This window comes from Monopterus albus, unplaced genomic scaffold (genome assembly GCF_001952655.1).
Source record: "Monopterus albus unplaced genomic scaffold, M_albus_1.0 scaffold68.1, whole genome shotgun sequence".
In the NCBI taxonomy this organism is placed as follows: Eukaryota; Metazoa; Chordata; class Actinopteri; order Synbranchiformes; family Synbranchidae; genus Monopterus; species Monopterus albus.
This window is the reverse complement of record NW_018127948.1, coordinates 251,183-262,843: the sequence shown is the minus strand read 5'-3', so window position 1 is coordinate 262,843 and position 11,661 is coordinate 251,183. Positions and strand designations below refer to the sequence as shown.

Below are 11,661 nucleotides of genomic sequence, written 5' to 3'. Positions count from 1 at the left end.
AGGGGTGCATACTGAATTTCATTATTTAAATTATTCACACAAAGTAACCTAAAGGCATCTACGTACTTTTCAGTGAAATAGCTAGAGTACCCTGGCAATCTCTTGGATTTCATTTTTGCTGATGGTCCCGTTTCCATCCACATCGTACAGGGCAAAGGCCCACTCGAGTTTCTGCAAAGTCTTGCCCCCGGAGGTGAGGTGCAGGGCAACAATGTATTCCTTAAAGTCCAAAGTGCCATCTGCATTGGTGTCAAAACTCCTGAATACATGTCGTGCATATGCTGTGGGATTTGCATCTGGAAAAAAGCTGGCGTAGATGCCTTCAAACTGCTGCTTGCTGATCTTTCCACTAGGACACTCCTTCAGGAAGGACTGGTACCATGTGCAGAGCTCAGCCTCTGTGTATTTTGTGTTGGATTTCAGTTCTTCAAGCAGCTCCTTTGATAAAGCACTACTCTTTGTGTTCCCCATTCTGCTCACAAGAGTGAAATGTATCCCTTTTTCTCTCCCTGTCCTCTCTGCTGTGTTTGGGGTTAAAATCTCTGCAGCACTCTGTCTGGTTTTCACCTTGGCAGCCCCTCAAGGTGTCACAAGGGATTATGGGTCCACACTACCTAAATCCAGACAGCTGTCTTGAAGATTAAGGGGATAACCACGTCACACCTTTTTGAAGATACAGTTAAATACTGTTGGCATAATCAGAGTATTAAGCAGAACAGGTTGCTAACACTTCAAAGGTCAACATCTGGGAGACCTTTTAGGCCATTTGTAGCATCATTACCTCCTCCAATCCCTGGGCACAGTAACTTGCTGTAAAATTTATTTACATGAAAATACACATGGTTGTTCATTCTAGTATCATGTTATACTTAAATCCACATGTATTTGCCTTCACAATGCTTCTCATCATTATCCAAGATATTTAAATATAAGTTTTAATCCTTTAATAACAACTGAAGCTTTTAACTCTCTGTTATGTATGCTAGTGAGTTTTTATTAGTAGTAGTATTCATCGCTGGTTATCTTAGCTTCACTGCTAATTATTACTGTAATATACAGTAGTGATGCAGCACACCTGTAAAAGACGACATCTGTTGCTCAGTGTGTTGTAAATATCATGGGTCTTGATCTGAAAACAAGACCATGGCATTAGTCAGCACTAACAGTGATGGCCTCTGATGAGGGCCAGTTGTACCCTGGGTGTTAATGTGAAGCTCTGCACAGCTGCTCCTTCACAATAGGATGAGATTATCTGTCTCCAAATAATAGTCTCAAATCAGATTACAAGACCCTCTGCTGCACTCATGCCAAAACCGCAGCGAGTGAAGGCAATTAAAGAACTGGGATGCATATTTGTGCTGTGTTAGAGTTGTCTGTGAGCCAGTTTCAGTGCTGCTCTGACAGAGGTGTATTCTAGTGAGGTTATCCAACCTCAAAACACATTAATGCTTTAGGATAAAGGTGAAAGGACAGCTGTATACTCAGTGTACAGGAAGATGTGTGTGAAATAGATATTATGGCTGGAGCACAGGATCACTAAAACTGCTTTTATCATTATGACTATTATTATTTGTATCTTTTTTATGTTGGATCATAATTTATTACAGTACATCCTTTTCCTGCTATATAAAGTAAAACATAGCAGTATCCTGATTGTTTATGATAAATGCCCAGGTTTGTTTTTAACTCTGGTAGGGACTTTTTTTTTTGTCAGACAACCAATATGCTTTTATCATATGCACACATAAATACAAACGCAGAGAACTCCTGACTTTGCAGATTGTACTTCTATCATGTCATTTACTGTAAACATATGTTTTACATGTGTTTTACTAATATTAATCTGAGATCAAAATTAAAATATAAAATGTATATATCATAGGTAGTTTGATAAACATTTCTTTTAATTACAGAACAATGTAATTGCATAAGACATTGCCAACATATCCATTAAAAAGTACCCGATATCCTCCATCTTCTGCCCAATATTTGATGGTGGGATAACATTTGAGCAACAAAATGTGCAACCTTACACCTAAATGAAATAGTAATACCAACTGACTGGTACTGGTTACATTCAGTGATTAAATTGAATGTTTCAGTTCTGTTCGGTTCTAGTTCATTTACATACAACCTACTTCAAGCTCACCACCTCAGACTCAATTGCTGCAGCTAGCTGTTAAACTAATGTAAGCCATACCCACATTAATCTTTCAAGGTGATAATGGTGGCAGGACAAAAGAATCCTCAGTGTATTTTAAGATGTATGTGAGACATATTGACTGGTAACAACATTCAGGTGCAGTAATCTATCACTGATTCTCATGTATCAGGGACCAATAGGCCGCTGCTTAAGTCTGACACACTGGTAAATAAAGCGATGCATGGCTCATAGTTATCCTGCAGCGTTCAGTACTGTAGAGTGTAGCACCAATGCATGTGATGAAGTTAAAGGACAGTTCCCACATATTTATTTGGGATATCTTTCTATAGGTGCAGTAATGCTATACGTTACTTTCCTTTCCACCCAGTTAACGTAATCTGGAAGCATCCATCTGAAACTCTTCATGACTACATTTATAAAATCAGATTAGGAAACCCTGGGTCATTCTTTAGCTATTAAAATATGATTATGTACTTTTACATAACCATCTAACATTTAGGTTTAGTTATTAAATGCAGAGAATGTCTCAGGGCAGTCATTCAAATCTCACATCTGCAGCAGCCCTATTATATTACAGCTTTCACTCAAAATGAGTCCTCCATCCCCAACAGGTATTTATTTTGTAAAAAGAGATGAACCCAGGAAACATTCACTGTACAACAGGCTTACTATTTGATCAAGTGTAACACTGGACTTATTCGCCCTGTTTACATTTTTATTACATGGAAGCTAATGTTCCAAATAATCTCTTTGTATTCAGGGGAACTGCGTTGGCTGCATCTTGGCCACTCACACGCTGTCACGATTAAAAAGAAATGTACTATGACTTTCATAGCTTGTCTTCAATAATCTTAATGTTCTTAGATATAGCACACAGTAAATGTATATGTTTAATTGAAAGCTCCTTGCCAAAAAGCCTTTTTTTTACAGAACACAAAATGATTGACATTAGTTCCCAGTTAAATGTTTGTGTGGCCTCAGGAATAGAGTGAATAGATGAATGAATGAATGAATGAATGAATACTGAGAATTCTAATGGCCCTTTTCTGTAGTTTAAATAAAGAGCATAATGCGCTTTTGTATGTATTTCCCCAACACTCAACACAGTAGTCCAAATAAGGTACAAACATAGAACAGTAAAGAGTATGGAGTGACTTCTGATCCACAATATTTTTAACTCTTGCCAATATAGATATACTTTTAGCCAATTTATTATGTATATATTTAATATGAGGTTTCCAACAGATTTTATCATCAATATTTATGCCTAGAAATTTTGTTTCGTAAACTCTTTCTATATTGGCATCCCCCACCCTTACTTGAATCTGACGATTTAATCTTCCATATCCAAACAGCATGAATTTTGTTTTGTCCAGATTTAGTGATAACTTATTCCTGTCACACCATTTCTTCACCTTGTCCAATTCCACAGTAATCAAACCCAAAAGTTGCTGTAGGTCTTCCCCAGAGGCCCATATAGTAGTATCATCAGCAAATAGTACAAAGTTCAATAATTCAGAAACATTGCATATATCGTTAATATACAGTATGAAAAGTTTAGGACCCAAAACTGACCCCTGTGGGACTCCACATCATTTATCTGCTCATTCACTTGCTCCATAGCCCAGACTATGCTGTTTTTTTGTTTTGTTTGTTTTGTTAAGTCTTGGTGGAAATTATGCATTTCTTCACACCTTTTCAGCTTTTAAAATGACAACAGCCTGCCTGCAGCAGATTGCATCTTAAACCAAAGGTGACATGTTTGTCACAGAAAGTCTGAGCTGCAGAATTATATGAGAATTTTGGCGTGATGGAAAATGATCGAGAGGAAAAGACAAATGTATCAGAGTAAAGGCACCAGATGTTTTCTCCAAACATCTGTCATCACCCACATAGACTTCTGTAAGTAATTTGTCTTCATTTGTGCGATCATCAGGCTTAGTAAACACAAATAGATTTGCCCTGCATGCACACACACACTCAAACACACACATGGATTTTACTGTACACATTATGTCACCAACTGTAAAACAGGCATTTAGAATAAGGCTGCATATACTTTGAGATATACTTTGACATGAAATGCAGAAAAATGTAAACAGTAAGAGTCTGCTCTGGATTATAATCTCCAATCTCATTGTAATCTTTTTTTTATATACTTAAAGGAATTCTGAAATATAATTTGCCATTTGTAATGGATAATATTGTAGGCAAAGATTTATAAGAGGGGAGGAGCAATGGGGTTGGATGAGCTGCAGACAGTGAAGAGTGAAAGAGTCTGCCATGAGGTTCTATTGTTCCTGTGGAAGTGGAGAGAATGCATCCTTTAATCAAAGTGGCGGCACATCACTGGAGGGATGCACAGAAAGTTCACCCAAGGAGCCTCAAATGCAGTGAGATTATGAAGATTTGATATATCTGCTGAGAGGCAGAACACGGTGGCTACATATCAAAAGCCAGGATTAGTTGCCTTTTCATTTCATCTCCTCTAGCCTGGCCTCGACCATGAGGCTAGAGCGCGGGCAGCGGGCTTCTCTGGCGCTCACCCTCAACTTTGTGGCGTTTGCTTTTGCCTTATCAGCGGTGACTACCAGCTACTGGTGCGAGGGTACCAGGAAGGTAGCCAAGCCCTTCTGCACAGGACCGCCACTGAAGGCGAAGCAGTGGTTCTGCATCAGATTCAACAGCTCCAACGTCAATGACAGCCGGGTGGTGCAGTACATTTTTGAGACTGGAGAGGAGAAGTTTCTTTTGAAGAAGTTCCACACAGGCATATTTTTCTCCTGTGAACAGGCTGCCGACATGAATGGTAAGACAGGTGACTGACCTTGATGCCCTAGGCGTCAACTACTGTGAGTGTCCAGAAACAGGAAGTGATGAGTTTGTCCTGGACTAATGATGTGCCCTTAAGAAAATCACTTAACAATAAAGCAGATGCTAAGAACATCCATAAAGCTCTGTGGTATTTATTGCAGCACTTAACCGGGCATGTTTACAGTATGTGTTTGTGTGTATCTCAGGAAGTGTAGTTACTGTCATGCAAAAAAGGCAAATGCGTAATCCATACTTTTACTTTGCAAGATTTCATTTAACATTGCTACCAAAGCTACTGTGAGTCAGAACATATTTGCCCTCAGAAGAGAAAAGTTAGTATGACCTATTGACTACTAGGGCCATTGCTAAGAAACACAGAGTTTAAATAATAAATGAATAATTAATTGACTGGATTAAAATTTTCAAGCAAATGGCTATTTCCTCTATAATTAGTATCAAATTATACATCATTTATCCCAGCAAAAGCATTGCAAAACAATAACATTATCTCACTGTGCTTTTATCTTGTGATTTTAGGGTTTGATTGTAGAGACTTCTCAGAGATTGCTCCAGAACACGAAAGAGGTTGGTAAAATGGTGACATATACATATAAAATGCTGATGAGCTGATGTTGTTTGGGTAAGGTTTAATGTAGGCTAAGCCACACTGAGTGATGCATTCATGAACACAAGTCATTTTATTAACAAGTTACAACACTAACATGACTGCCTATGTTCCAACTTTACCTCGACTCCAACTGTTATTTTGGCATAATATTAAATGATTGGCTAGTACTAGAAAGTAACTAAGTACATTTAAGCATGTAATGTTCTTGAGAACAATGCTGAGGTATTTGTACTCATTTGACTTGCTCCTAATATTCCACTGCATTTCATAGGGAAATATTGTAAGTTTAGTGTTATTCCATTTTCCATTTTTAGTTGTATTAAAGTACAGCAATAAAGTAACAGATTTGAGTACTTCCTCCTCTACTGTGACTGGCTGAAGATGAAAATTCTAAAGTAAGTTGAATGCATATCTCTAAAAATACTCACAAAGAATAACCTGTACTTGTCCAGGAAGAACTCATCTTTCCAAGCCTTGCATGTTACTATATGAACAACTTGAATTAGGAGTTGCTGTGAGGCCAGATTGATATCCTGATTTTAAAAATCCATCCGGTCCAGATGGGTTCTTTAGAGCCCACATGTATGAGTGTCTTCACACATATTGGATTATTATTATTATTATTATTAAGATTGATCAAGAACAGAGTATTATGTAGACAACACAACTCAGTTTTGTCTTCACATCTGCCTCTGTGTTCCATATTCCCAGGGGTCCTGTGGCTGTGTATCGTGGCCGAGAGTCTGTACCTCACCCTGCTCTTCACAGGCGGGGCTCTGATGACTGTGGAGCAGTGTCCCTGCTTTAGTATCATGAACAAACTGAAGCTCAGTGCCTTCGCTGCCTTGTGCACCGCCTTGTCAGGTAAAACTGTCACTCTTTTAATCCATCACTGTGTCATGAAACAAGGTGAGAGCGACGATACAGTGTGATATGTCCAACAAATTCTCAGTCATCCAACTTGAATATGAAGTTACCACCATTAAGTGTTAGATCTACTGTATCTTTAAATGCACAATAACTGATTTTTTGGCCACCTGGGGGCAGCAGAAGACATGTCATTTTTCACCTGTCACATCCATCACCTGTTAAGTTGATATGGCAAACCTGTCCGCAAACAATTGCTTATTTTCACATCTAGCAGTTATTTAAGATTTTTATTCATTTGGATTCATGTTTGTGTGCACCCAATGAATGTAAGTCCAATACTCACTCTCCTGTAGCTCTGTGTTTGGTCACAAACAATTGATGTGGGAAATATCTGATTCTTTACCTGCTAAATGCTCTACTAGCTCGTTCTTACTGTAACTGTATCTGTCTGCTGTGCACAGCAGAGAGTGCACAGATTTTAGAGGTTTTCCTCTGAAAACAGCTGCTTGCTGAAAAAAATCCTACAAGAGCAGTGACAGGGAACTGAGACCGAGCTTTGGGTCGAACGGCTGAACAATGAGCTGAAACTCATCATAAAGTTGAGGAGAGCTACAGATTCCACTGATTCTCTGTAGGTTCATCAGTATGAGAGCCCCCTTTCACACATTTTCATCACATTGTCATATGATATGTTGCTGTTATAAAAAAAAAAGATTTGAATATAGCTGTTTTAAAGTTATAATCCTTCAGACTTTCATGAAATCCAGCCCCATTTTTGATTCTATTTATAGTCACCTTTTATTCTGAAATAGTCATTTTTGTCTAAAATATATTTTACATGATGACATCTTTGCTCAAAATGAGTAAAAGCAGGAGCTGGGCAGCAGGTCATGCCTGTGCACCAGTGAGCATGCAGAGCAGCCAGCTGTGCTGCGTCTACTCACTGCCTCGGAGGATTTGCTGGTTTGCGGACTAATCGGATTGGAACCTGGGCCATGCCAAGACCAGCCCAGAGGAACTACCTCCCATCCTGTTTACTACCCCATCCCCTGACTCCCATCCCCCCCGGTTGCTACGAGTTAATCCCAAGAAAAGCATCTGTGGAAACTACTGGATGAGAGAGAGCCAGGATGTCCACACCATAACCTTATTGTTTTTGTTTCGGTCCAACCACTCTCACTGCACTGTCTTCTACTGGTTGTTTCTAACAAAAAGGCTGTAAAAACCCACTATCCATTCAGCACCAAACAGCAGACAAACACAGTCGGTGAACACAGTAGAGCATTTAGCAGCTGAAGAGACAGATATTTCCCTCAGGAGCTGGTAGAGATCATAGACTGTACAAAAACAGAGCTAAAAGAGGCTGAACATTGGACTTGCATTCATCAGGTGGGCAGAATCATGGCTGTGAATGATTATTTTGTTCTGCTTTGTGTCTGACAGCTATGTATAAATAATCAACTATTTGGAAACCTATCCATAACTGTATATGGTCATACTATGTCAGAGTTGTGTTTGCAGTTTGTTGTGCTGCACCCAGTATCTAAAAAGTCAGTGAATACAGGCTTAATATTCTTTGGAATTTTGCTATAAACAAACACAATTATGCTTACACAGTGTTAGTGTATTACTGAGGCCTAAAAAGAAGAGAGAATTTTTGTCCTCTTAAAACATTTCCAGTCATATAGGAACATGTTTACAACCATGTTTGCAAAACGTCGCTGTTCAGTAGCCATCAGTCACTGACAATGTGTATGACCTGCATGCTCATCTTCATCATAGATCAGTGTGGTCTGTTGTTCCCATCATGTGAAGCGTTGTACTACTACTGTACTGTACTGTGGAAAACACAATACTTTGTAGAGTGGAGTTGCTCTTTTAATGAGCACCTTCAGAACCTTTTCCAAAATTATTAATGTGAATGAGTGCTCAGTTAACATGTCAAGTTAAGCTTGATACCACTTCTCATGAACTGTAATATAATGCTATGCTTGTTATTAGGTTTGTATGTAATGTGTCTCTTGTGAGTCATCTTTTGTGATGAGAAAGAATGAAAACAAGACTACAGAAATTAGGGCCCTTTTCATGTGTAATGCAAAAATTTGGTTTGTAGAGTTTATTGCATCATATACGTGGATTTCTTCTCAGGCCTTTGTGGGATGGTGGCCCACATGATGTTTACCACCATATTCCAGCTGGCTGTGGCTATGGGACCAGAAGACTGGAGACCCAAGACATGGGACTACAGCTGGTCTTATATGTAAGCACCTTTTACAGCTACTGAAAAATCATCATTACAGTAGCTGGTTAGTTTAAAGTTGAACTGAAATTGAAATTTCTCAGTATATACTGTACATCCTTAGTGTTTGTTTTGACTTTGTGTACTTACTTGGTCATTTGACATTACAAAAGAGAAGAAGTTTGTGTTTTATTTCTTTTTCTGCCAAGTTAAAGAACCATGCATCATTGTTATGCGGGGGGCTTGAAAACAGTTCATCGCTGGCCGTTGTTGTTTGTTTGCTGTTAGTTCCATATCTGATTTGAACACTCCATGCTGAGGATACAGGTCTGCCTGCTGCTGTGAACATTCACTGTCTGGTTATTTACCATGATCCCAACTGGAAAGAGAGACAGCTAACTCTAGCTAAAGTTAGACCCTCACTACTTTCTATAATGCAGTGCGAACACAACCCCAGGACTTTGTTAAAACCAGCTCCATCTCAAGCAGCTTCGTCAGTAAAATGCTGCTGATGGTTTAACAGTCTAATAATGATAGTATCAGTCACAGAGATGAAACTTTTACTTTAACACTTAAAGTTGAGCAAAGAATCTGAATACTTTTTCCACCATTGGCAGAAAAGACACCTCCTTGTTCTTTGGTAAGAGTTCATATATTTCCAGCAGTCTAACTGTCATCAAGTCTCTTTTCAGTTTAGCATGGGGCTCTTTTGGCACTTGCATGGGCTCTGCGGTGACAGCACTCAACAGATACACAAAGACAATCATGGAGTTTAAGTACAAGCGGCGGAATATCGAGAAAAGCCTGATGATCAAGCAGAAGATGATAGAGCTGGACCTCCCCGAGCAGATGTGGGATATGTACCTGACTGCTGTGCCTGGTGACATTGAAGCGCCGCTAGAACCGCCGGTCAACGGCCACAAACCGTCCACAGGCACAATGTGCGTGGTCGAAATGGACAGTGTGCCAGAACAGCAAGGAGAGGCATAGTGCTAAAAATGGAGTCACTATCCTGGCCCCTTTGCCCCACTGGAACACTTTTAGGGGCTGATTTCCTGGACCTAGATTGACTCTTGTTCCTGGATTCATTCCTTGATACACATCATATACACCATGTGTCTGTGAAGCCACATATGGTCAGCTTAGGAACAACATGCATTGATTCAAATCTTTCCATGTGATGTTATTTGTAGGATGAAGAAAAGAGAGCTACAATTTTAACATCTTCACATTAAACTCTGGCAAGCTGCAGGATGTGGAGGTTATTGCTGCAGAGCAGACCCTTTATATCTGGTATAACTTTGGAGATCCTTTACAGATTTGGCTTTTCTGGTTTGTTTGGGTTTTTTTTTTTTCCATCTAATTTTTACTCAATTGTTGCTCTCAGGAACAAGGCTTGGTCACCACTCAGGATAAGGATAATGATTGGGACTGAGCCTGATAATGGTCTCACTGAGAACATCAATATGCTCCACCATCACTGACAGAATACTGACCAGACCTACTGGGTACCTCTATTTGAAGTGACTGTTTTTGTTAGAGAGTAGGTCAAATGACTACAAAGAAAAGAAATATAAAATGCAAAAAAGGCAAAACAACTAGAAAGACTTGCAAAATGACCCCAAATGGAGGCATAAACAATACAAAGAGAGAGAAAACAAAAGAGTTGCAATACAGTCACACAATGACTACAAGAAAATGCAAAACATCTACAAGAAAGAGAAAAGAAGCATAAAGAGATGCAAAACAACCATCTAAACAAAAACAGTTACAAAGAGACAAACGGCCACAGAAAGACACAAACAACTAAAAAGATACACGGAAACTACCACAAACAGATGCAAAACAACCACAGAGACACGAAATGAACATACAGATACAAAATGATACAAAACAACCATAGAATTATCTGAGACACAAAACAACCCCAAAGAGACACAAAACTACAACAGGGAGAAAAGTGAAACACACAAAAATACAGAAAGACATTAAGTTACTAAATGACTACATTTCCCAGTGGCTTCTTGACTCAATCTGCCCATATATACTGTATCATAACACTTGAGAGATTGTGCCGCTTGTCAACAAAAAGTACATCTCACATGTGTCTAGAACCAACACTGAGTATTATAGTCCTGACTGTTATTCAGGAACAGACAGTGGGTGTTAGTATTTCATCTTACAGCTCGTATGGGGCACAGAAGGTCAGCCAGCACTTGTTGCTGTATTGATTATCACTGCTTGGCAAGCAAATTCACAGTATATGCCTATGTAAGCAGGTCTGCAAATATGCCATTAAAAGCTGTTTTCAAACATTTGATGATGCTCATACGGTATGATATGTTAAAAAAATGTTATGCATACATTGGATGGCCAGTGTTAGGACTCCTCTGATGCACCATTTGGATTCATTTCACCATTTTGCTTTAATTTTGTCACTGATTGTTTAAAAAAATATTCTCTTTGTATTCAATTTTAAATCAGCAATTTGCTCGTTATGTCTCAACTTTTCTGAAAACAGCTGCAGCCTTTGATAGACACAACTCTATCGACAAGATGATGCTTTCTGACTTGGGTTCTGATTGATTCAACAGCTGTTCATCTTTTTTTTTGAGGTATAAACCAAACCTTGACAGTACTAGGACCATAACAAGAGTGAAGGGAAATGCCTGTAATGGAGTAATACTGACATCTATTGGGACAGAAATATACAGTATAATACACAAATTGTGGACATTTTCATATTTGGGGCACAACACAGAACTGCATTTCTGTATCATCTGATCATACCTGTCACTGGAAATGTAATGAGGATGCAAAATAAAATGTGTGCTTTTAACTGAATGGTATGCCCCTCAAAACATGGCTCTCAACTGCGAAAAAGAGACTATTAGTGTTTAGCCCAGCAGCCCAGTCACTTGAGTGTCACATCTGGTACAACCTATG

At 39.0% G+C, this 11,661-nt stretch overlaps 2 protein-coding genes across 2 annotated transcripts in view; one reads left to right on the top strand and one right to left on the bottom strand.

The window, feature by feature from the left end:
- LOC109962847 (recoverin-like) overlaps window positions 1-471 on the bottom strand; it is a 3,963-nt gene extending 3,492 nt beyond the window's left edge. Inside the window, 1 exon segment of the mRNA XM_020604912.1 lies at window positions 67-471. Within this exon segment, the coding sequence (XP_020460568.1) occupies window positions 67-471 (405 nt within the window).
- Window positions 472-4,669: 4,198 nt separating this feature from the next.
- On the top strand, window positions 4,670-9,705 carry LOC109962846 (germ cell-specific gene 1-like protein). Its single transcript, XM_020604911.1, has 5 exons — window positions 4,670-4,973; window positions 5,516-5,563; window positions 6,318-6,470; window positions 8,625-8,736; window positions 9,408-9,705. The coding sequence occupies exons 1-5, from the start codon at window positions 4,670-4,672 to the stop codon at window positions 9,703-9,705; spliced, it is 915 nt and encodes a 304-aa protein (XP_020460567.1).
- Window positions 9,706-11,661: the final 1,956 nt, after the last annotated feature.